This window comes from Strigops habroptila, chromosome 4 (assembly GCF_004027225.2).
Source record: "Strigops habroptila isolate Jane chromosome 4, bStrHab1.2.pri, whole genome shotgun sequence".
Lineage (NCBI taxonomy): Eukaryota > Metazoa > Chordata > Aves > Psittaciformes > Psittacidae > Strigops > Strigops habroptila.
The window spans coordinates 76,235,179-76,262,318 of NC_046358.1; the positions used below are offsets into that span (position 1 = coordinate 76,235,179).

At 37.2% G+C, this 27,140-nt stretch overlaps 1 protein-coding gene across 6 annotated transcripts; it reads right to left on the reverse strand.

Moving 5' to 3' along the window:
* Positions 1-877: 877 nt before the first annotated feature.
* On the reverse strand, positions 878-27,120 carry MARF1 (meiosis regulator and mRNA stability factor 1). 6 transcript variants are annotated; one of them, XM_030482024.1, is made up of 27 exons: positions 27,059-27,120; positions 25,513-25,724; positions 23,297-23,962; positions 22,235-22,409; positions 20,986-21,212; positions 19,963-20,080; positions 19,063-19,235; positions 17,822-18,256; positions 17,130-17,299; positions 16,862-17,023; positions 15,966-16,155; positions 15,078-15,256; positions 14,101-14,181; positions 13,513-13,749; positions 12,618-12,737; positions 12,082-12,257; positions 11,618-11,838; positions 10,754-10,896; positions 9,215-9,348; positions 8,459-8,661; positions 7,754-7,981; positions 6,713-6,943; positions 6,399-6,611; positions 5,561-5,621; positions 5,327-5,467; positions 4,119-4,289; positions 1,407-3,593 (listed from the first exon to the last, which is right to left on the reverse strand). In XM_030482024.1, the coding sequence occupies exons 2-27, from the start codon at positions 25,657-25,659 to the stop codon at positions 3,364-3,366; spliced, it is 5,232 nt and encodes a 1,743-aa protein (XP_030337884.1). In that variant the 5' UTR covers positions 25,660-25,724; positions 27,059-27,120; the 3' UTR covers positions 1,407-3,363. The 6 variants fall into 6 exon arrangements, with proteins under 6 accessions (XP_030337883.1, XP_030337888.1, XP_030337884.1 ...); XM_030482025.1 differs by having other exon boundaries at positions 25,513-25,720; positions 27,035-27,087; XM_030482027.1 differs by lacking the exon at positions 27,059-27,120 and adding an exon at positions 27,035-27,056 and having other exon boundaries at positions 25,513-25,717.
* Positions 27,121-27,140: the final 20 nt, after the last annotated feature.

Consider the following 27,140-nt stretch of genomic DNA (forward strand, 5'->3'; position numbering starts at 1 on the left):
CCACAATTCACCATGCAATTACACTCTATCCTGTTACGTTATGGCAGACTAAACAAGCTGTATTAAATTTGAGGAAAAAAAAAAAAATCCAGTTGTTTCCATCATGACTTTAAACTGCTTACTAATTTAAACAGATGGTTTAACATGAAATGAAAACAAAAGAAGTGGGAATGTTTGCAGCAAATAAAAGAACATTAAAAAAAATAAATATCAAACTCACCTTTTGAAGGTAATCACATATCAGGTGCTGTGAAGGATTTTACTCATGCATGCTTAAAACATTCAGAGCTACTGAAAGAATGAAATTACAGAGTGGTGATTATATGGTTTGTGGTGTTGCTTGAGACACTATAGAAAGTTCTTATAAATTGCCTGCCCCTCCTCTTGAAGAGTGGTTATTTGTTACACTATTTACAGAGAGTTTTCTGTTAAATAAGCTTAGGTAGTTACTTTAAAACTGTTTACTGAACAAGCAAGTACTCTGCAAGGTCAAGTGAATGCTTACCTGCAACAGGCCTGGCATTTACTCTAGCAGACTGTTCCACTTAACAGTTCTATTAAGCGAGAATATGTAATAAGACCACAAAAAAAGAGAAAGTCAGGAGCAGCTCATCAGCTCTTCTGTCCATAAAGGTGTGAGATGGGAGAACAGTCCAATTTAGTTGCAGATTATTTAATTATTCTGAATTCAAAGCACTCTAGTGAAGCTGCAAAAGAAACCTGCCTGCCAGACTTGTTCCTGGATAATTACTATCTTCAGTAAGCTGGAAAACAAGGCTATTTAACTCAAAAGTGATTTGTTAACTTTATTGCACAGTAACACTCCATATGACATTATTCACATAAATTTTCACATTTCAAAGTGAGACTAGAACTCAGAAGGAACACTTTACTTCAAACCTGTTCCATTTACACTCCTTTCTCCATTTTTCTCTTTAGTCTGATAAATAGCAGAGTTTCTTTCCAAAATAAACCCTAAACATTATGCTGTATGAAGAGATACTGAGTACATCTGCTGCCAGCTGAACTGCAAAAATTGGTCTTTACTAAATCCCAAAGTTTAGCTCTCTGCTCTGTCTGGATAATTAAACTCAATGTGACACAGCAAGTTAAGGATTCTAGGACAGGTTTTTTTGCAGGTCTTTAGACAACGACAAGAGTTATGCTTGCTTGAAAATTTTATTGACACAACTGTTTGGTCCCAACACACAAAACAGCACTTGAGCCACAAAAGAAAGTGTCCAAACAAAGTAGACAGCTAAGAAAAGAATTCTTTCTTCTCCCTCCCATTCCAAGAAAAAGATAGTGCATACGTTGAGGGCTTCAGTGACTTTTTTTTTTTAAACAGACATGAATCTGAAGTAGTACATTTCAGTGTTAAATTAAAGGATTTCATGGTTGTAATGCTTTTAAATCTAAGTCACATCATTCATTTAACCCTTTGGGTAAAAAAATATATTGCAATTCAATTAGCTATTTTGTTACACTATGAACACAACTTCTCAAAAGTATTATTCTATTACTTTCAAACAGCAATTTCATCAGAATCACACATGAATCCAGAAGAGTTATGCTGACCTCCATAAACGGTAATAACCACCACACTCACTCTGACAAATACCATATTTTCCTCTGAAGCAAAAGGTTTTCCTTAGAATTCCAGATGACTTGTAGCTGCATGTCATGAAAATGTAATTTCAGGTTGGTCTTTTCTCCAGTGCATGCTCTTCTGAAACAAAGATCTAGACTGATCAGTGTTAACCTTATCAAACTTAAGGTGAAAGCAGATGTTGTTGCATTTGACTCATCAAAACCATTCCAAAAAAGCTTACTTCTCAATTTCTCTTTCTATAGCAGTACGTCTGTAGAGGTTTATTAAAGGACTCAAAATACTGTGCCATAATGCTCAGAAAAACTTCCAAGTGTTTCTCTGCATTCACAATGGCTATAAGTTCACTACTGATAATACTTGCTTAAGTTTAAAAGATTTTATAACAAAATCTGACTACTAAAATTCCGTCTATAGCCATTATTCAGTGGCATTTCTTGTTGCTGGCTGAGAAATTAGAGCCCGTGTTCCATCTCTTGTATATTACAATAGAATCCACCTAAAACAATATTCAGTTGGCCAGTGGAAAGCCTCTAGTATAGGTTATTTCAATACCTCAAGCAATTTATTTGCTGCCTGGCAAATACAACCCCATTGTAAATGCCATTGTTACCCAGAATGGGTATAAAGTCTCATACACTGGATATTTCTACTAACTAGAGTCAAGGTCATCCACTGACTTCACATCTCTTCCAAAGCTGTTCCCTTTCAAAAGCCAACACAAGGTACCACAACTTGAAAAAAAGCTTCCAACGCTAGGAGCAAGTTTTAGAATAAAAGCAGACACAGCTAAAGAGAGCACACATCAAAGAATAAGCTTCCCATTTACTGAACATGCTTAAAAATAGAAAACAAGGTTAAGCAGAACAACCTTAGCATTTCCACATGTAGTTAGAACTTTCCTTACAGGTGGAAATAGCATCAATACCTTCTATCACAAAACATTTAAGTAAGACCTGCTCCATTATCTGTGATTTATGCATTGAATGCATATTTCAGAAATATCAGAATCTTCCTAACTTCATTTCTAGACACAATAAAATGTGCGTGTATCAAACTCATGACACCAAGACAGTCTTTTCCTTAACCAAATCCATGCCAGACTGGAACTAAATATAAAAAGGGAAGCTTAAAGCATCAATGTCCCAGAAAGCTCCTAAACAGAACTGAAAGCTACAGAAAACACTTAAAACAAGTTTTACAAAAATCCGCATAATCTTCTACAGACATCTTTAGACAAAAGAATTTCCAAAGCAGTTACAAGTCATCTGAAAGGTCAGAGAACAAGTTTCTGAAGGACAATCAGCTCCCTCACTCTTGTCATTTCAGGTCAGTGAGTTACAATTTCTCAACAGGCTTTTGAAAGACAGATCATGCATTTTATTAATACTGTCTGAAACAATACCAGTAAGCAACAGCCTATAGAATACAATATGCTACATGTATGATTACACCACCAAGGCTTCAAGAAAATAAAATCTGTTCCATTTTACTTGAATTAATAGTCTGCTTTTACTGAACACACATTTATGAAAAACTGTAAAATTTAAGAATAATTTAATGAATGCCAGAATTTTTTTCAAAATAATAGAAAAAAATCTGCTGATAGCTGTGTTCAGTGTAAAAGGAACAAAACCTTCACAGAATACATTAAATACAAATTAATTCTAGGCCTTTCATTAAAATACATAAGGGCTAGCAAAAAGCTTTATTTGTGCAGAGTTCATAGATAACGTGTCTTTCACACTGAAGAGTTAAAGCTTGGTTACAGGTGCAAGTGAAAAGTTCGCTGCCAATTTCACCTTGTTTTTGTGTTGCTTTTTGGCTGGGCTGTCCATTACTACCTTTAGTTGTGTTTCAGAGGACTGACAGGGAGGCACTGAAGCATTCTCTGTGGTGTTAGATACCACAGATCCAGAGGGCAGGTTTTCTTCGGCTGTGGTAACAATTCTCTGTTTTTCTTCTTCTGTTAAAATCATTATCTCTAAAATAAATAAGAAAACTTAACTTATTGATGCTCTTATTGAAAATAAAGAATATTTCTCTGGTAATAGGCAGTGAAATATTTTAAAAGAACTTGTGAGCTTGATCTGAAGCCAGAAGGTATGTCATGTTCATCTCTGCAGCTGATATGATGTCTGCTTCTAGCTCTGTCTGCGTGATGTACTGTTTAGAAGACTGAATTTAATTCTCACATATCAAGTCACTCAGTGCTCAAAAAAGCACTATGAAACTACTGTGGTGAAAAGGTTACTACAGGTTGGCAAAATGCAATTTTAGTGGTGGATAACATCCTTTTAAAATTCATCCCAGAGAATCAAAGTAGGGTACTTACAGTCAGTACCTAGTTTCTGATGGAAGCCACCTGCATTTCCAACACATCACATTGTGCAATATATATACACGTATTTAAATAGAACTTTATGTAATAAAGCATCAAACAAATGGTTCATTTTCCAAATTGTATGAGTTACAATTCATAAGTAACACAACATAAGCAAACTCTTACCAGACAGAGATGCAGGGCGTTCCTCAAACTGAATGAGGTCTGCAGACTCAAGAACCACTGGATCAGGTCTCAGTTGTGGGGATGGTAGGCAAGAAGGAACTGGCTCACACAAAAGGTCAACGGGAGATGTATTCGTGAGGCAAAGAAGTTCTTGCTCAGTTTGGTTAGAAGCTACAAAAATAAGGGAACATCTTTCAAAGTATCTGCAAGGTTGTGAAGGTGTCACTATTTCACAGCTGGTAAATGTAAAGTCTTCAGGTGCAGTTCTGAGGATCCAAGAGCTGTGCCTCATTTGAAATATTAATATCAGACTAATTCAATCAATGCTAACCTACCTCAGATTCATTCTAGAGTTATGTTTCTGGATTAAGAGCACGTAACTAATTACAGTGCAGCAGACAAAGCAATAGTATGTTATGCCTATTGCCTGTCTGCTTGTTTTACTCCTATAGTAAGATCTGGTATTTGCCAAACTTGATTAATAGAAGAGCTGAGGAAACAAGTCCTACAGGAACACGCTTTACTGGAGAAGGGCCAGTTACCAGACAACTCCCCTGCAGACATACCAATATCTTATCGCTATTTATGTGCCATCTAACACATTTAAATATGAAAATTAAACTGATACTTTCAAAATAAAGTGACTTGGCCTTAGTAGAAGGGACAAGCCTAGACTTCTGAAATAGTAACTCAAGAACCATTCCACAAGTTCTACAACCTGCAGGTAGTAAAAGAATTGGAGACCACAGCAAGATATGAGGTCACCACTTCCCAGTTACTTTTGTTTAGGGATGGATTTATACCAACAGGACTGCCGTTACTTTCAAATAATTAACACCACAAAACCAACATAAAACAGAAGAGCACTATATTCTCATCACAAGATATTTCTAGCAGAAGCTGCTACTGACCATCTCTGCTCAGTAGCTTTACACTTAAAGTTGTGGATTTCCACTAAAATCCACAGGAAATGGTACTCTAGCAGCTACATATATACACACAAACACAACAGACAGCTGAGGACAAGAGATGCCCTTGCCAAGAGGACACATACCTAACTCTATGCTTTGGATGAAGTACAACAGCTTTCAAGCCGCAAAGCATTTCTACAGAAGTTGAGACCAAGTCACACAGCTTTCCCTATGCTGCTTTGATTATTCTATTTTCCTTACGAAAAAAATTTCTTATATAAATTAATTTTGCATTACCATTGCTAGGTGTTCCTAGACTTGGCTCCATTGATGAAGCGGATCCTGGGGTCTCCATAATATGTTCATTATTGTCAGCAAGTTGATTTCCATGATCATCCACATGATCAGCAGGGGTAAAACTAGGTGAGCTAAAACAAGCTACAAAAAGGCAAGTTCATTTGGTTCATTTACTCAAGTCACTCTTAAAGAAAAAAGGAAACTAAGATACTGCTCAAAATTTAAATGGCTTACTTTTCATATCATTCTTTAGTACCACAATTCTCTTATGACCATGTCCTTTAATCCAAACCACCTATAGGGTAAAAAAAAAAAAAGGCAGAATTAATCATCATCACATAGATTAAGCTCAAAGTCTAAAGCAGCTTACTCACCACCTTTCATCTAGCTTTGCACTGCCACTATTTCTAAAATAAACTATATTACCAATTTGTGCTACACCATACAAGTAAAAGCTTTGTCTCAAAATAATTGATGCCAAAGGCAAACTATCAGGCTAGAAAGTGCACCATTTATTAACAAAACTCTTTGTTTAAACACGGAGTTAGAAAATTCTATTTTGCCACTCTCCGAAAAGATTATTTTACTTAAAGGAAGGCTTTAAGCCACAAACTGGATCACTAAATTATCCCAGAGCACTTTGGACATGTGGATGATAAGAAAATGCCATGGCAAGATTCCTTTGTGTGACACTTCTGACAAGGCCTCAACTCTTCATTCCTAAAACCAGGGTAGATTATTACCCTGATCAAAATGAAGCTTCAGTACGGTACAGTTGCTCTTCATTCAAGACAGAAATCAATTATCTCAATTGATGAATTGAGGATGCTGCAGCCTCACCAGGAAGGGTTCTTAAGCAAAATTTTAGCAAAACACGTAAAAAATATTTTCTTTTTCTTATTACACAGTCCAGATTTCTCAGAAGCTATTAAAAATATGACTGGTATAAGCCTTTTTGGAGAAGGTAATGATTCTAGTAATTCACACCAATAAAGAGAAAACACAGAGGTGTAACTATTTTCACTCCATGCAAAAATCTCAATGTAATTGGCCAAAATGGAAATCTTCACACCTGTGGAATTGCTCCCAAGAGCTCTTCTAAATTATTGCATCCATATGCTTTAGGTTGCAGCACTTCTCCCGTGTATTTGCTATATGCTACTGGGAATTCGTGAAGAAAAATCTGCTGATAATGGTAAGTATGAAGTAAGGACCTTACATTCTTTGCAAACACATACAGATTTGTAAGCTTCACATATTCTTCTTCTGCACCATTGGTAAAAACCTATTAGAAAAAGAAAGGAGAATTAGAGTGCATACTTCTGTATCCAGTCACGATGTCTTTTCAAAGTATGAAAGACCAGAAAGGAAAAAGAGCTTACATACCTCAACCAAGTAAGGCAGACTCTTCAGGAGTTCAGTTAAGGTCATAAATCCATATTCACACGGATTAAGCAAAGTACTATGGGTTGTTTCATAATGCTGTTTCAGCTGTTCCACAGAGAGAAAGGACGTTCCATCCCAGGACATCAACAAGACTAGCAATTGGGCAGTGAGAGTTCGCAGAGATTTTCTATTTAACAACTGAATTTGCTTGCCAGACTCTGTGTCAACAACCTAGAAAAATGAATTGGAAATGAAGTTCGGGACAGGGAAGAGCTTAATTTACAAATAAGTTGTGTAGCTGGAGTTTTGTTTGAGCACAGCTGTATCTGGTATTACATACCAGCATCTGATAGTCCCCTAGCCAAAAGCACACAGGATAAAGAAGCTTATTACATTGAAAAATTTATTTTAAATGTACAAAAGCTGAGGAGCAGTTCATTCACATGATTAGACACAATTTTACTCTTTGTTCCAAGCCAGCTGGACCTGACTGAACTCCAGCCTGAACACCAGCTGCTAAATTAAAAGAACTGGAGAAACTGAACCTATTAATGTAACTTTTTCACTGACATGTAAGACTATCTATGTATTTACATTCAGAGTCAAAGCCTCAAACTATAGACTAAAAAAAAAGTTAGGAACATAAACTAAAATAAAACATTAGTGACTGGTAACTACTTGGTTATCAGAAAATGATTGCTTTTACACAGAAGTCAGATGGAAAAAAATCAACCCCAAAACCCCACACCCACAACAATTTCTACTGTTAAATTAAGTACTATAATACAATTTTTTACTACTTATTGCTGAACAAGCATGAGTTTTCCAGGAGAAAGTTGAAAGGTTACAAAAGAACAAAGAGAACATCATAGGACTATAGAAGCTATATTTAAAATCCCTTTAGGATTTCTCCCCTCAACTTAATGAAATATTGTTTATAGAGTAAAATAGTAAGCACACTGAGACCTATTAGTTTGAGACAGGTAATTCCTTAACATTACATACCTTTTAGAGGGATAAACTACAAAGATAAAACATTACCTTTACAACATGACAGAGTTTTTGCATTAAAGCTGGAACTGAGCTAACATCATAGTCATGAAGACGCAGTGTGTATCCAAATGTTTTGCGGTACTCTGTCAGGACATCACTCATCATGAGGCAGTTGTCCTTCTGAGACCGCAGCAGTTTAACAAACTGGGCAGAAACTGCTTTGACTTGTTCCACCTCTGTAAGGGTGAGAATTTTCTCCTCCCCACATTCCAATACCTACAAAATAGAAAATAGTCTTTAAGTGATTTACCTAATCTGGATGAAAAAAGTATAATCTACAATTAAAATTCAGTGCTTGCATGCATTCATTCGCTACGTAGCATGGCTCAGCTACTTCAAGAGATACCTATATTGCAAATAAAACTAAAACAACATAGGCCATTAAATAGTTATCAACTTTCTTTTTAAGCAAGTTTAACAACTTCAATGAAACTTAGCTCTAATTTTGGTGCACTGAATTTTGTTTATGTAATACAGCTTAGAAAACTTGAATTTGCTAGCAAACTTAGTCTGAATTTTACCAAATTTTACCAAAATAGCTGTATCAAAGACTTTCTTCAATACAGCTGTCTAACATTACAGGTGCACAGTTTATAACTTACAGTGAAGTTAATGAGAAATATAACCCCTGCCGAAACAGTTGTACAGATCTCAGAAAAGTGCTTTAGTACAGCTTAAGATTTTGGAACTTACTTGTAAGACATCTGGTATGGCTTCAAAGAGTTCAACTAGTTTTGTAAAACCATAGTAAGCAAGTTTGCACTGGCGACCAAAGTGGTGATGATAGGAAGGAATAAATTTATTGAAGGGCATTCGAAAATGGGGTTGATGGCGCAGTAAGTCTACCACCTCTTTAGAAAACCATTTGGTTCTTTCAATTTCTTCTTGTGTACGTTCTAAAATTAAAAAACAAGATGTACCAACATTTAAAAAACAAAATTAACACAACAATTAAAAAACAAAAGCAATGTACCAATACAATTATAAAATGCAACAGAATGCAGTAAGAAAATATGGAGATTGATTTTCAGCTTAATCACGTAACACATCAAGTCATTTTCTTTTACCACCAAAGACCTTGACTAAGCTTACGCATTTGATGTCCAAAATAATCACTTTGGAAGATCTTAAATAGCCAAATATGTTGGTGTTTTCTTAATGTGTAGAAACAACCCACTCTTTAACCATTCCACAGAAAGTTTAAGTACATGCAGAAGCAGTACCATTGTATTATGTGTTTTGTCACCTGCTTTCATATCTGTTCCATTGCAAGCATTTCTAGGACGGCAAATTCTTTATTTGCTAGAAGTTCATAACTTAGTTACGAAGGTAGAAACACAACTATCAAAAAAATCCAAGTTACTCCTATATACTTGAGTTAGAAGACTTTTAAAATAGTCAAACAACAAATTTATTTGGCAACAATAAAGACAATGTACATGGACATACCTCTTTTGGGAATACAAATTACCATTTCATTGTCTTGCTGTGACAAACAGATGGTTGTATCTGGGATTTCTGATATAATATCAGCCAGTTCACACACTCCATACTCAGTAACATCCCAGTCCTTAGAGAAACACCTAGAAGTTTTAGAAAATTGTATAACACAGCTATTAATGCATGCAGCGTAGGCCAAAAAACCCAAAAAAGCAAACATGTCAATTGAGAGAATACACCTCAAATCCCAGAAAACCCATAATACGCATATTGGAAATAATGCTAACATGTGAAACAAAGGGTAAAAATATTCTTAATTCAAATTATCTATCTATTCTAACCACAAAAATAAGATACATTATCACAGAATGGTTGAGGTTTGAAGAGAACACTGGAGGTCATCTAGTCTGACTGCCCTGCTCAAGCAGGGTCACTTAGAGCTCAGGATTGTGTCCAGCTTATGCCTTGACTATCTGCAGAGAAGGAGATTCCACGACCTCTCTGGGCAACCTATTCCAATGCTCAGTCACCCTCCAGTAAAGAAGCTGATAGTATACTGATGGTTCACATGACACTGGAAGAAAGAGCTGTATGCATCAACCAGTGGAAACCTCAAACTAGTCATGGTAAGTGATAATATTAAAACCTGAGCTTGAAAAATATTACTTAAGTGATTTAAGAAAATGTAATTATGTTAAACAGCTCCATATGGCTACACTTCCAACAATCTGTATTTGCTTAATATTTAGACATATGCTCTTCTTAAACAAGATCAGGTCCCAAGAGGCGGCAGAGACCATTCCCTGGAAAGCACCATATTAAGCATATTAAAAGGTATTTTACTCTCCCCACATCCCTGACAGGAGCCTCTGAGAAGCAAGAACACTTTATATATATATTCTTATTCAACAAATAGCCAGAGCTAACTGCAATGGAGATAAACATTTAGCAGATTTAGAAACAACTAATAATATATTCTTGCCAACAGTGGAAACATAAGTAGAAATGCGCATTCCCAAAAAGGGGTGTTGGCACAGGCAGCACAACAGCACACATGCAAAGGTAGACCACATGTAGCACTAAGATGCTATGGTTTCAAAGCACATTCAGTACTACTTTCTACCTTCTTAAAGGGAAACATGGTTCTCAGTTCTTAAAAAAAGACAAATCCAAACCCCAAAACACACACCACCCATTTTTAAACATCCTAGAACACCATATTCTTCCTGGCAATAGCAAGATAAGCATTACTCCTAATTTTTATGTCATTACTAAATCCAGTTAAAGAAGTAAGAGTATCTATTGACAATCACTATTTTGTTTTTCCCTCTAGAGAAAGCCTCATGCTAAGTTTTCCTTTTACTGTTCATGGTACTGTGCCATTACCTGCTCACTTAACTCCAACCTCACAGTCACGGCTTCAAAAGAGAACTAATGAAATACAATCACCCATTTCAAACTCCAATAAAGTTAAATAAACCTAGTACTAAAGGAAGCAATAAAGTCATGCCTTTCACAGTTGTTCTTGTTTCATTAAAGATAACTTACCAATGATAAGCCTGTAAGAATTCCCTTACAATAACTTGCTTACTGGCCTGGGATTTGAGAAGCTTCAGTAAGTCTTGAGTAAAGCGCTTCACTTGAGCTCTGTGTGTTAGAGTTAACAAGCGTTTGGAACCCATACCAAGAATCTGCAAGAAAATTTTATTTGATCACTCACATCTAACATCCTCAGTAAATTATTTTACAAGATATTTACAGCTAGTTCTAGTATAGATAGGCTAGAAATAAAGGATATAACACAGCCAGTGTTTGGAAAGGCAGCCTCATGAAGCCACATGCTTTCTGTACTATGGCATATAACATCTAGAAATGCAGAAGTGCTTCCCACAGGAGTGTTACTGCAACTGCTGCACATGTCTACTGGTTATTTCAAAATTCTGCAACCAGCTGGTGTTCAAAATAGAAAGTTAATGTGACAATAGTGCTTCTTTTTTTGTAACACAAGGCCGCATGACTTGTTTCGCACAGAAATCCTTCAAGTCATAGGCTACACATCCCAGCCTATCTGATCAGCACCCAGCCTTTGCTCTGTTCTTATGATGAATAGCACCATTAAAACCTTTTATCCAAGAACTAGCCACAGGCTAAAAGCAGGTTCAAACTTTATTTAATCTAAGCCTCTGGAATAAAGAGTTAATTTACCCAGAACTTGTTTTGGAAGGGTGGGGACAATAAAAACAACAAAATAGAAACATCTCAAAAATAGAGAACAATTACACCCCAAGGTTAACCTTTCAATCTCTTTCAAGGCAGACTAGGCATAGCACCTATTACACATTATCAACCAGTAATTTAGATAGTTGAAGATACAATTCCCCAAGTTAAAAGGAACAGTGCCATATAACTCACTTGCAGTACATGAGGCACTGCTTCTAGCAGCTCCATTAGTTTAGAAAACCCATAGTTAGACACACGGCATTGTTTTGCAAAGTGATGATGGTATGTTGGGATGAATTTACTGACAGGTATGACGCACGACGGTTGGCTTTTAAGTAGATCTATCACTTCTCTACTGAACTGAATAAGTTGTGGATTACCTACAGGGCTCTTAGAACGTAGAAGCCAAGGATCTAAAATAAAAAAAAAAACAAAAAAAAAAAACATCATATGACTGAACCTTTCACTAATATTCTTCCACTAACCACTGCACTTTATAACACAGGAGAAAAAAAACCAAACCCAAGAACAAACATTCAGGTTAAAAGTTTCCCTTTATAAAAGGTTTAACAATTATACAAGATGTTTACTTTATGCTGCTCAATTTTTTCAGTATAAATATTAATTCATACAAAATTTTAAATAGAAATATTTACCTGTAGTAGGAGGTGGTGGTTTGTTATGTATCCATTTAATAACTTTAATTCCATTTTGGGCAGTCGCAATGTTAACCCCAGGGATACAGGTAATGAGATGTTCTAAAGGAACACCACCCTGGCCTTCTGACACCATTTCAAGATCACTGAACTCTGACATATAACAATCAGGAAAACTTTAGAAGAGAGAGAAAAAAAAAAAAAGCTTCCATTATACTCTAAAATATCACTAACAATTGCCCTAAAAATATCATTCTTTTGAGACACTTCCTAAGCAAGAAGCTTCAGCAGCTTACTAGCACATTCCAGAAGTCTTCATAAAATGCATATTTTAAATACATGTGCCTTGTTTGCTCAATAAGAATTTAAAAAGTAGCAATTTCATAGGCACTTATTTGTAATAAAAGATACCACCTTACGTAAGAACTGGAAGTTTTATACAACAGGTAATTTCAGAGCATTACAACAGCCATCAATAAAGTTTTAAATCTTTAACCTACCCACCCTTACACTAAAAGCCAAAATTAAAACACTACCTTAGTAAAGGCACAGTACCCTCATGTGTCTGTAGAAGACTGTGAACTTGGGGAGCAAATGTCTTCAGAGACAGAATCACAAAAGGAATTTTATAAGAATCTGGATCAAACTCACGCTCACTGTAACAACAAGAGGTTGAAGTTTACATGTTCATTCTACACGTCGCTTTAGCATAGTAAGCCTGTGCTCACATACACACCCATAGTAAACACACTACACACATACAATACACTGCTACTAGGTGACAATACCACTAATATACAGTCGCAAGTTCCATCTTTTCTTCTTCACAAAAATTAATACAGCTATAGCAAATTTCCAGAAGACAAGCAATATTAGAATACCACGTTTTTATCATCATCAGATTAAAATTTTAAAATTAAATTTTTGCAGCACATACCAGGCAGTTAACAGTGAACACTTAATAACTGCTCTAGCAGCACAACCTGCCTGCTGCCGAATAAATCAAAAACCAGAAAATCTTCAACCTAGTATGAATCACTTACTAAATGTAGCTGGAGGACAAAAAAAAAAAAGATCAGTTCCAACTATAATTACATAATAACATAATTCAGGCTAATAGAAATCTCTAATATGTATAACCTTCCTATAAAACTAGAGCAAGGTAGTGTCCCTTTCAGCTTCTGATTAAGTAGTATTCAATCTTGGCAGCTGTACTAGAATACAATAATCTTACCTGAACAGACTGACCCACGAGGACTGCCTAGAAAATTCAACGTGCCATCTCGCTATTTCCTGCCTTAGTCTGGTAAACATAAACAGTGACCGGAGCACACTATACAAACGTATATACCTGAACTTTAATATACCTGGAAGTGCTAAATGCTGTTCAAATATTTTGTAAGATTTTATAGTATTTTATACACAGCTTACATAAAGTCTTTATTCAGGCAATGCTGCTTACAAACAGGCTCGTGATATTCCAACTCTTCAAATATTATAGGACTACAGTTTGCTGATGAACCATCATGTGACTGTGAAGATCCCAAAGGACTCTGCCGGGCTTGGCTGCTGGGTAGAAGGCACACCAGCCGCCCATTTCCTTGGTCACGGATTGCCACAGTATCTGTCAGCTTATATAGGTCTGATACAACTAATTTATGCCCAAATCTAGAAGAAAATCCATGAAACACACATTAACAACACACAGAATGCTGTAAACTGCCTTTTTTTTTTTTGTTTGTTTAAGAAAAAAGACCATGCTATTCCATGCAAAATGTTAAGGTAACTACATCTATTCATCCCAATATAGGAAACAAAGTAAAACACTGAAAACATAACCCTGTAAGAAAGGCCAGTATTACAGTAATTGCCTCCAGTCATTGCCTCTGGATAGTAATATGCTGCAATATGTGACAACAAACACTTATAACACTCCATTCTGTTACTCTCTAATTCACTGAAAACAATCTGCAAGATCAGATTCTTTTTGTAAGTCCTAGAGGAAAAAAACCAACTTACTTTTTTTCATAGATTTCTGTGAATTTGAACACAGGCAAACAACAAGCAGGTGCATCCTGCAGAATGGACATCGTTTCTGAGCTATAAAACAAGTTTTGTAACATCAGCACAAATTAATCTGTTAGTATTAGTCTCCAGCCCAAACTGGTGAAATATTTACAGATGCATTTTGCGAATTATAAACGTAACAGGAAAAATAGCATTCCCTTCCATCCCAGCACTACAAAAGCTAACACTTCAGATCAGGGGAGTGCAAGTAGTAACATTTCTGCTAATTCGTTAACTCTGAAGGAGTTGCACCTTTCACAGGTAGTAGTAAGATCTCTGGCATCTATAAAATACAACATTAAAGCTGCAACATTAGAAGTTACCAGCCTGGTCACAGGCATAAACCAAAAGGCGAGAATGAAATAAAGTTGTAAATTATACAATGGCAACACTCTACACTCCAAGCACTATTTTCACTGGGGCATTCGTGAAAAGGTTAACTTTTTCCTAATGCTTTCTTTCAGTAAGGAAGTTAAAACAGAAAATACTCATACTCTCACTAGCATCAGCACTCTAGTTCTATCATCTTCCATACAGAAAATGGAGATCAAAACCACCAATAGCATTTAAACTGTGTATCCCGTTCTCAGAAAGAAAATTCATATGCATTTTCTTGGAGGAAAGAAGTAAAGAAGCCAAACATAATCTTAACTCAGCTGCACAGAGTCATCAAGGTATATCAGTATTATGAAAGAGTAGCAGTAAAACTTAAGAAACTATTAAACATAGATCTAGTCTCTCTTCAGATGCAACTTAAAATATAAGCAGCGTAAAAATGCTAACCTGAAAAGTAGCCTAATTATATTTAACATATTAATCAGGTCATAAGACAGGTTAATTTCCCTATCATTGCTTCGCGCAGTCTTTTGTATCATCTCTCAGTTACTACATGCATGCTAGAACAATTAAGATGCCATAGCACTTATTACCTAAGTAGAGCAAGCGATTTACTAGCAGCTCCTGTTGTTAATGAGACCTGGATCCTTTTACCACCAATTTGGTATCTGTGAAGACTGTTGACAGCACCGATTGCTTCTCGCAGATTGTCCATCTGAACTATAGCCTTCAACTGGTAGTCTGTATGAGGACTGAGCTCTATAGATTTTACCTGAAAGGAAGAAAACACCTTATACGTTTATCACAGAATATTAATCCAAGGCAAGACACATAAGGGTAGTACAGACTTTTGGCCAAGAGGCAAATACAATGAAAAATAAAACTCAGTATGATGAGCCACGGCCAACAGGACATGACAAGAGCCAAGCGCAATAAGCCTTGGACAAGGCAAGGCCATGCTATTCCTTTAACACAAGCATCATCTTCCCACATAGAAGACTATGCCAGAAGAATGTCATCTACAGATCAGATCAGACTGCTGCAGAAGCTACTTCTCTTTGCATAGTTGCTTTCTACATATTCACATTCTTCATGTTCGTTTTGATGACTTCTGATTCAAAACGGACTCAGCTTTTACTGCTATTTTTAAGCTGACATTAGGAATTCAGCTTTACAGCTTTAAAATGTTGTGCAGCTAAAGCATAAGTCTCTCCCCTGCATGACTAATAAAACCACTTAATTTTATACACAAAACTTCAGAATACCAGATTTATGAACATCACATGCAAATTAAGAACCTAGTATAAGTGATGATCTGGTCTCTTTAAAGGAAAAAGACAATACTTCCTTTTAACAAAGTTTAAAAGTCATATTTCAATAGATTTCCATGCCTACTCTAGGTAGCTAGACCACAAACATGTCCATAATCACATAAACAAAGTACTAAAAAACAGATTTAATAAAGGTACATTAGCTTTTACCTTGCCATGTCTTGAGAAAATTTCTTGTAAATTTTGCTGCAACTCTTTTCTGGACAATCTGTAATCTATATTGCTGACTTGAATGTCTGCACCATTTGCAAAGGGCTCAGGGCAGTCTGTACCACTGGTATGATTTACTACATTAAACGTGAGCGGAGATGATCTATTTGAGAGGTTTGGAGACATACTCCTGGGTAAAATACAAACATTTATGAGCTATTGCACAATTCTGATATACAGGTTTCAAAATTACTCAGAAAACACACACAGGTCAAGTGTGCAAACAGCACTTTAAAAGTATTTTCTACTACGCATGTGTGGGCAAAACAAATTTCACCACAAGCAAAACATTGTAACAAGATAAATACTTCCTACAAAAAGAAAGGAAATAATTCATACTACATTTCAAAAATCCAATATAAGTGCCAATAATATACTTGGCACTTAGTCTTCTACTTTCTTACTAAGACATAAATAAGTCAAACTTATTTACATGATATTAATAATTGGCAAATGGCAGGTATTTAAGTCTACAAGAAATCAAAAGGCCCAGATAAATATCTGCTGGGAATGTCAAAAGCCCTGAAATTAAGAGAAGTAAGATGCTTGTAATACCTCTGGAGACTTATTCGGAAGTTTTTTTTTAAAGTTTCCTGCAAACATTAAAGTTTCCAGGAAACAACTGCCACACAGTATGTTTCTGAAAGAGAGTTCACTCCATCTTATATTTACGTCTACCCTCTGTTAGCAGTTATACAGCACCATCAGCTTCCTTTTGCCTCCACATAAATCAGTATTAATGTGCTCAGCATACACAACTCCACATGCAGCAATAATCTATATATATATATATAGGTGAAGTGAGACTTCACCTCCCAAATAAGACAGACACTTACCGAGATGACCAGCAACTCTGAGACATGAGTAAAGGACTGAGTTGTCTTGAGGCTGTCAACTTACTGAAAGCAGAGGGATAGCTGACCTGAAATACAGTTTCATCTTTATCTTTTTTATCTACAGGAGAATTGGTAACACTCCTGGAAGCAGAGGTCTCTTTCCTATTTACAATCATATGTAAGAAAAAGAAAACACATTATATTGCAGAATTCACATTAAAAAAAAAAAATGTAGCTAACATTGATGACTTTTTATTTTTAAACATACTTCTGACTACTTTTACAGGATGTTTCTCCCATTCCACTTTTTTTGGTTGCCAGAGAGACAGGAGTCACTGCATTAGAATTACTCTGAGGAGAAGGAATTTGTTCTCTTAAGTGTTCTTGTTGGTTTTCTGTATTTCTACTGATAGTCTTTGATTCAAGGTGGCACAGCTCCTATATGAAAAAGATGAAAGGTCAGAATAAAAGTACCAGACATTCCTTAACAGAAGCTTTCCTTATGATGGAACCCTAGTTAACTGACTTTTTTTTCTTCAACAGCATTTTCATTGGCACTTCATAAACAGGAATATTTGATTTTCTGTAACAAATACCATAAACCATCACCTAGTTGAAATATTTTTGCTACACTGTAGATCTACCCTAGTTTTCCTTAAAACTAGCAAAGCGGATCCCTCTATATGTCATATTCAACACCAACACAAAAGTCAAAACTGGCCTAGGATTAGAGACTCAATTAGTACCAGCAGTATTTCCAAATTGAGAAAAGGTGTCAGATGGGGGAAAAAAAAACAACTTTCAAATTCATTATCTGTTTTCCAAGCAGCTAAATACAGCTCTCACTCAGGAATGTCACATCAGCCACTTATTAAACAGAACTGACAAGTTCACAATAAAGCTGTAACAAAAGCAACCATCAGAACATAAGGAAAAGAACTAAACAAGGTAAAACAATACCTGTAAACTTTTAACATTTGTGGGTTTGGTGACAGATCCATGAATCTGGAAACCTCTTCCAGCAGAGCCTTTGGTACCAGAAGACTGATCACTTGAGTCTTTGTTGAGGAGGCACAGCTTTGTGTTCTTGTTAATTTTTTTGGGAGACTTCACCTTTTCAGTTCCAACAAAGCCAGAACTCTTTGTTTCGTTAACTTCTTTGTTTTTGGGAGTAAAAGACACTACAATCCTGTTACCAAATACATCTTCATTTTCCATTCGTTTCTGAGCCCGTTCAGCACTTTCTTGATTTAAAAACCGGAGAATTGCACTGCTTCCAGAAATGCTCAGCACCTTCCCGCCACAGTTGTCTGACAAACGCCTGAGTCTATTACTAACACTTTTGCTGTCTCTGTTTGCTGGCAGATTATAAACATATAATAGCGTATGGCATGCCTGTTTAAAGAGAGCAAGATTTTAATTTGATTATCTCAGAATACTCTCTTGTTCAAGCCCAGTATTTTTACATTGATTCTGGTGATACCCTCACCCTCACTCCCTCCTTCCGCCAAGTCATTCTTTTTGCAGCGTTCAGTTTGTTTGGTAAACTCTTATACCAAACTTCCATCTCCAATATAATTTAAAGTTAAAAGAGACTGCAAAGTCCCTGATCAATGCCTGATTGATTCTCCAGAAAAGAAAATATTACTGTTTGTGACCCAAGAATTCTACATATTCTACATGTGCATATGAACACATAGTTCAGGAAGTTATTTCAGAGAAAGAAAAGGTGGCTAGTGCTATGCAAAGACAACACAGCAACTCCAGAGGGAATCATCAGGAAGACAAAAAAAACCCCAAGAACACAGTAAGACAATCATTCTCTAAACTGTTAAGAAAGCATCACAGAGTTGTCTTAATGCACAACCAAGTTCTTACCCTGACTTTCTGCCAGTGAAAGGCATGCAAGACACATCATTTGATAGAATATTTAGTGATAAGAATGTGACTTTGCTATTTTACTTTAGTTAATTACTTCTCATTATTTCATTCTCTCAGTCTTAAAGCAGAAAGCATACATTCACATGGCAGCAACTGAAATACAGACAATGGTCAAAAATGCAGCAGACATGTCTCACCATAAAAAACACAAGTAATTTCGGCCTGCTCTCTCCCTAAACTGGGGTGTGAGGTGTGTGTGAGAGGAGAAAGGAAGTTGACACTGTGAAGCATCTGTTGCATTAAGGATTAAAAACCCTTACCGGCATTTTCAGCGGTAACCTTGGTGGCAAGTCTGAAATGAATTCTTCAAAACAAATAAGTTCATGAGCATGACGTAAAAGTGCTTCTGAGGCTTGGTTTTTATGTACCAGAATTATCCGGAAGCCATGTCTGTGTCTCAGGTCACTGAGTTCTAAAGCAAAGTTTACATCCGCTGAAGGAAAAAAAATTAAAATAGAAAAAGGAAACGTGAAAAAGCTAAAAAAATACCAGATTGAAGAAGCAAAACCCCAGGTCTCACTTGACAAGTTCTATTTATCACTGAACACTTCCAGTGAAAAAGCACCAACAGCTATAAGGCTTCTCGGTAGACATAATTTAAATGAACAGTCAGCATTCAGTCTTGGACAAAGGCTTCCTTTTATTAGCAACTTTAGCTATTTATCAGCAAGGCATTTGACTGGCACTGTATATTTGAAGAAAACGTTTGTTTAACTTTAGGGAGAAGCCCAAAGCAACACACAGCAATTAAACAGTTGAGTGGCTTGCATATACAACTGTACAGCATGCTGCTACAAGAATAAAAACCAAATCAAACACATTTTGCTCAAAGCATTCTGACAGACTACCATATGGAAGACTCAGGAGTTTTACTTTATTAGTTTCCTGCTGAAGCTGTCTAACTTGAGACAGTATCTACACACATACCTATTGACACTCAACAAGACATCAGATTCCAGAGCTGACTGAACTAAGCCAAGTTCTCATCTTACTGTCCCTACTTTTCTCTTGCTACTGACATTATTAATAATTCTAGAGTGATTTAATTAAAGCTGATTCTAAACACAACCCTTGGAAATCAGAATAGTGTCATATGCAAAAAATACTACTGAAGAGAGGAAGTGAATTCTGCACTGTAGATGAGCACCACAAACACTTACTTGACACAAGAACCACAGTGGCAGGTGCAGTATGTGTATCAGCAAATCTCCTAAGACTCTGTCTGAGTTTGTCATCAGCGGCATTCTTTGCTGTAGCATTGATGTGTGCAACAGTCACCTGTGGGAAATACATAGATATGCTCAAAAATAAAAAAATCTTGAATGTGAACTATGCTTGCTTAAATTTAGGGGTTTTTTTTTAATTAACCTAAGTACAAGCTTTCAAATGCACCTTTTATTTGGATAAATTAACACACACGTGCCTGAAATATAACATGTATGTCTCTCAAACTGTTCTAATGATCTGTGAACTTCAACCCTAGTTGTTCAGCAATGTCTTAGGAATGACTTAGCTGTTCTGTGTTAAAGATCACAGTTTACATACCTTAAAAACATTTCATAAACTCTCATTTGAAATAGAGGGGCGACAAACATGGCAAATACTTGCTACCAATTCTTTTTAACTCACACAAGCAGATAAACTGTCAACTTGTTATTATATCTGCAATTTAGAGGATGGGAAAGGACCTTCCGACTTAGAAACTTGCACAGAAAGTTAAAAAAAATACCAAGAAACAAAGTACATTGATGGAAAAATAAGTAGTGTTAAAGGTGCTCCAATCAATACCACTAATTTACAAGTGTCCTCACTAATCAATATAGTATTCACCAAGTAACAAAAAGTCAAGTTCACAGAATCATAGTTTTTAGGTTAATTATATAGTTGCAGATTTGAAAGATAACGCTAGAAACACCACCATCACTTACTACTGCATGAAATCAAAATCCTCTGTGAACACTAAAACTAAAGCTAAACCAGTCATCTACACAACAGAATGCAGTTTCTTAAAAGTATCACACCAGACAGTTCAGCATTAAAGACCCCACCCATAAACTAATAATAAGCTCATGCACTAAAAGCCACAGAAGTTAACACAAAGCTTTAGTGAACAGGAATCACTATTAGCACACTCAGTACACAAAATCTCAAGCAAGAACACCAAGTAGATGCTGTTTTGATACCTGGCAGTTGTTTAGCTCCTGAATAACTTCTTTGTTTTCTTTACTAATGTCACACACACAGATGAATTCTGCCTCTCTGTGACCTTTAAAAAACTTTTCACGGATCCTCTGTACAACTGCTATAGCTGAACGGCCAGTGGGAACTGAGCAGTTTTCAATATCCCAGAAGACTCCAATGGGGGGCAAGTTTTCCAGAACTTGGCCTGTTATTGCAACTTCTGGAGATCCTGTACAGGTTTAACAACACAGCCCACTTCAATCTCAAATACCAAAACCGTAAAACTTAGCATCCTATAAACTTTGCACATGGAAAGCTTTAAGTTTCACAGAATGACATGCCCAGGAATGCAAGTTCAGTTCTGTTTTCTTAAGGAATCTAAGAAACATCAGTCTTAAACAGAAATTGTTTGGGTATATGTTGACTAGTTATTCTTTTACAAGGTTCACTGGAATTGCATTTTGTAAGGACACTTAATTGGGGTGTTGCACCTTAAAAGCCTAAAAATTGGTGTGGTTTTAAAATGCTAGTAAAGCTATCCAATTTCTTATTCTTCCATACTTTTTTTAACTTTCATACTAGCTATGATCTTGTAATTGAAGCAGTACTAACACTGTAGAAATACCATGTAATTATTTCATACAATATTGCCCTCTCAAGAACACAGAAAAAAGCCATCTTGTAATTATAAACATTACTCCTGTACTGCATGTAAAGTGACAACAGACACTACAGACTAAGAAAATGCTTTTCAAAATATGGCTGAAGATAATTTCCTTGTACCACCAGAACAAAATAGCTTCCAAGTTGTTAGGATTTATTTTTCTAGTTCTTAAAATGGTTTAAAAAAATATATAATAGGAAAAAAATCAAAACTCAATGCAAGCAATACATTATCTAGTCAGCCACAGAATCATAGAATGGTTTGGGCTGGAAAGGACTTTAAGATCATTCAGTTCCAACCCCCCTGCCATGGGGACAGACACCTCACACCAGACCATGTTGCCAAAGCCTCTGTCCAACCCAGCTTTGAACACTACCAGGATGGAGCATTTACCACTGCTTTAGTCAAAACAGGTCAGTCCAAGTTATGACTTTGCAAAACAGAAACCAGGTATATTTTTACTGTTTAGTCTTCTATGACTTTACAGATGTTGCCAGAGAACAGTGAAATTTAAGAGAACTCTTCATGTACAATGGTATTCACGGAGGACATTCACTAAGTGCAAGTTTCAAACAAATGTGCTTTACCATATTTCTGTGGTGATTTTCCAAGGCTGCTTGCCAATAGCAAACTCTTCTCATTTCCTGTTCCTTTGGTTCCACAGCCATTACATATTGGGATAGGAACAGGTGCAGTCTGTGCACTTGGAGGAGGAATATTTGGCCAGATTTTAGCAGCATCAACTAGGCTGTTTCTGGTTGGCTGTTGGGATAATTTTTTGAAATACATGTTCATTTAGTATACAATATTAACACATACTGTTCTATGCCAGAAACACTCGGTTTCCCTTCTACAACAAATGGAAGTTCAGATACACTCTAAAAAGTTAATTAACAGTATCACTGCATGAAGGAAGCTTCTATCCTAGAGTCTTTCCTAGCATACTTACCTCTCGATTTCCAAATGCGAGGCAAGATACTATTAAACTCAGCACATCAAGAGGTGCCATCACCTAGCATGTGATATCACCACAATGAAGAGCACAAGGTTGAATTACCTCCTCCTGCCTCTCCCCCCCGCCACCAGATAGTGGTCATAATCCCAAACATAATGAATTCACCATTTAGTTTATTGAAATGAAAACATTTCACTTTTCTATGGGAAACTCAATTTGGAAGTTTAAGTTACATCTTGCAAAGTTGAGTATATTATTTCACTTGAAATTAAAATTGTGCTTGAATTTTGGTAGGAATCAGATCTAAAGTGTACCAAATCGGTAGTGAAGTTTAAAATCACAAATTTAAGACTTATATAAGACTTATCAAACCAAAACTAAAATATCCTTATAGCATAAGACATTTCACCCGAGTTACAAATGGATCTTTATTGATCACCTGCCCAAGGGTACATATTAACTCTTGTTAGCTCGTTGTCAAGAATCACTACTACACAACATTTTAATTGGAGCTGTAAAGAAGAGGTAACTGTCTTTCAAATCCACACAAAATTCTGCTTGAATACATTAACAGATCTCCCGTAACTTAAAACACTGTGCAACCTGTGGAAACTGGTGTTTTGCTCAAGCAACATTATTTCAACAATTAGCCATATACCATACTTAACGAATGAGAAATGTGATGCGTACAAACCTTGCTCAAGCAGTCACTGCAGTAGTGAGAGCCCTTTAAACAAACTGAAGGTGCCATGTTTAGGTGCAAAGGGTTGGCGCACACATGTGATGTTAGCTCCGACTGTGCAATATGCTCATCCAAGTGGCCTGCAGCCCCACTTGTGAATTCAGAACAAGGAAAATAGCCAGAAGATGTGCAGCTCTGAAGGGCTGGATACTGATGCAGTTTGTGCACGTTACCATGACAGGACTGGAAATGGAGTTTTCCACAACAGGGAAGATGTTGACAGGAAGATACACTGTTTTCTACGCACATGCCTGGGAACTCACTTGCAATGCCTGCCAAATTGCTTCTAGCTGGAGGGGTTTTCAGTGAAGATGCAGATTGATAAGTAAATCCTGACCCTACTTGACAAGTAATCGTCCCAGTGCTTTTTGAGTCTAATATTGTGCCAGGGTGAATCAAGTTACCACCACCACCACAATGCATTTGTGGAGTACAAGAAGAGTCAGAGCCATGAGCACAGCAGCTTACTTTCGGGCCAGGTGAAAGCTGTATTTGCTGTTGCTGAAGAGGATGAACATCAGGAAGTGGAACTGCTGGAAACAGTTTAGAGACAGCATTATGAGGCAATGAAGCATCCTTCAATTCTATAGCAGCTTTCTTGTTCTCCATGTAATCTTTCTGGAAAATGAAAACTCGGTTACATTCAGATGAATTAAAAAACAAATTTTATAGTATAAACAAGCATATTTTTAGATTATTATGATTTTGTTGACATCAAATTTTGAAAAGTGTTACTTTTATGATTATTATTACCCATCTGAACATGTAAAATATTAAAAGAAACATGCCAGTTACATGTGCCAGCATGAGGTATATTGGTATCAGTGGATTTCTGAATTTTAAAAGCACTGGTAGGCTAAGACTGAGAGATATTCTGCAACAGATGGATGCATTGTAAAGAAAAACAACCCCACAGTGTGGAGGTACATAACAATCTTTTAGTCTGAATAAAGACCTTAAAATTGTGTTAAAGTTCTAGAAGTAATGCATTAAAAGACTAAGACTTCAAAAAATTTGAAATTATATCAATTAGATAAACTAACAGAGGACAGAAAACACTAAATTTTCACAACTACATAAGTACTTTTTGCCTACTCTTATTTAAGACATCAAGATGTACAGACATAAAGGCACACACAGAAATACAGGGGTTTTTTTAAATGGCAGCAGTGAAGACTAAACAAACTTATGAGAAGCACTGGAACAGTCAAGGTCAGTAGAGCTAACACGCACACAACTCACTGCTCCAGAGCTTTAGGCTGGTACTTTTGAACAACTTTTACTTTCCAAATCGAATGTAATGCTTTTCCTACTGCACAGTAATGAATAACTGATTACCCAAGTTCAACACCATTCCCCTCTACCTGATGCCATGTCTTACGAAGATGCGCTCTGCCAAAAATCTGTCTGAACTTGCTTAGATGTTAAATTCCAGAATTTATGGCAGCTGCCTTCCCAGCCCGTGATGCATGAGAACAGCAACACAATATATGTTGCTATATAACACAATAAGCACAGGATATGTGCTTATCTGTTTCTCTCATGTCTTTTACTGAAAGTCAGATTGAACACACATGAATGAGTGTTACTTAACAGCTGGAGCTTGCTTGCTCAAAAAGGTCATGGTCTTGTATTATTCCTTAGCACTCTGCATCTCCAATATATAACTATATACAGTTATGGAACAGCAACATTTAAAGAAATGGAAACAAGGGAAAATTAGACACTCATGAAGAACAGTATCCATAACTGCCATAACTACTATATAATAGTAATTCAGAAATTTCTAAATTTGCCTCCAAACTAAACTGACAAGAATCTGGAAGAGTAAAGACTAGTCCCCTACCCTGCTCTCCAGCAATAACTACACAGAGCTTTCAAGAAGTTGCCTTACAGACTTTTTAAGCAGTGAGTTGTACTATTCCAGAGCTGTAAGGAGTGGAGCCTGTCAAGCAAAGCAACTTGACTGCTTTCACCAACATAGATGAGAGCTGTGACCACCACTAGAGACCTTAAATTCTCAGGTAGATTTTGTACTTAATGTGGTAACTGCTGTCTCCTCTTTCTCTGCTCCCCACTTGCCCCCTTTAGTCAGCAATAGGACTGCAGTTAGCTATACTGCTCTACAGGAGGATATCAGCTATGCCTTTAGTAAAGCAATGAATTACCGTTCTCGCACTGCAGGGCAAAGACTTCTCAGCAGCAGAAAAGCAATCAGAAAGTTTCCAGAGCCATGGTTTTGAATCATTCTCTTGTCGCTGAAGCCATCCGAACGATCTGTTGCAGAGGTTCTCTGTCCTATTTCCTTCCATCATACAGCCAAATAAAAAGGTTCAACATTCTTTCATCCCTCCTTCCTTTCATTCTTCTCACCTGCTAAACAAGAAAAAAAAAAAAGCATTCTTTATATAACTGTTAAGGTAAGACAGAATAAATTCTCTTATGAATTCCACTACTGCTAGATCACTGAACCTGCATTATTCATGTTAAATTTAATTATGCATATGGAACATGGTCTTGACTATTCCCATGTAGTACAGGAATATTCCTCATGACTTGCAACACAGGTGAAGTAGTCTGAGGAAAACACTGTTTAAGTCCATGGCATTACCTAAAGCCCCAGAAACGCATTGCTGCTGACACAAATAATTGCCTGAAATTTTCAATGCATTCTTCTAGAAACAGAAGCCAGGAGGTAGGTTTTCAAGGACAGCTCATCAGCAAATACAAAATAGGTGCCACTGAACACAGCTGAAAGAGTTAAGCTGTATATTCATTGTTTTTCCACTGGCTAACAAAACTATACATACCTGTATTAACCACACAGCATTTAGTATTTAAACAGAGCCTTAAATTATCAAAATTACTTACAAATACTTCCACTAATTCTCAAGCTACTCCACAGGACACCACATCAATCTAGCTTTACAGAACCACAAAGAAGCAAAGCAACTTGTTTAAGACTCAGCCACACTGCACCCGAAAACCTATAGTATTAGAAACGAAATCTTCTTATCCTCCAACTATATACTGCATTCATTAGAAAACGCTCCTTCAGGCTTTTTTGCATTTAATTTTACATGGGATACATAGCATTACACTTGTCCCTGTGTTATTTCTAACCACAAAAGAAGTTTAACTTTTTAAGCAAAAGCATTTATACACAGGAACCTAAAGTACCCCAAAATTACACTGAACAAAATACTAAGTTAATCAAGTTCTACAGCTCTAGAGTACACTACTTTAAAAAACGTCTGGTAGCACCAATTCGTTCGGGAATTAAAACGGGAACTGAAAACATTTAGCAGTTATGTTCATCACATACGTCCACGCTGTGCCCTCTGCGGCTCGCCGCTCCCCCCGCTGCCTCCAGCTCGGCCTGGCCCGCAGCCCGGGGGGCGACGACGGGGCCCGACCCTCCCCCGCCCAAACAGCCCCAGCGCGCCCTGAGGTGCTGCCGGGCGAACGGCCGCTCCCGCCCGCGGGGCGGCGCCGGGCCCAGCCCGTTGTGCAGCTCCGCCCGGGGGCCGGGCTGCTGTCTGCGATGGGAGCGGGCCCCGTCCCCGCGCGCCCGGCCGCGGTGTTCCGCCCGGGCTTCCCCGCCGCCGCAGGGCAGCGGAGGCAGCCGCGGGGCACCGGGAGCCGCGGTCCCGGCTTGTCTGTGCCATGCTCCCGCCCGCCGCGCCTCACCTGAGCCGCCCCTCACACGCCGCCGCGGCCCCTCACACCCCTTTGTTGTCCTCCCTCCTCCCTCTCAGCTCCTTCTGCCGTCAAGCAACACCAAGCGCCGAAAACC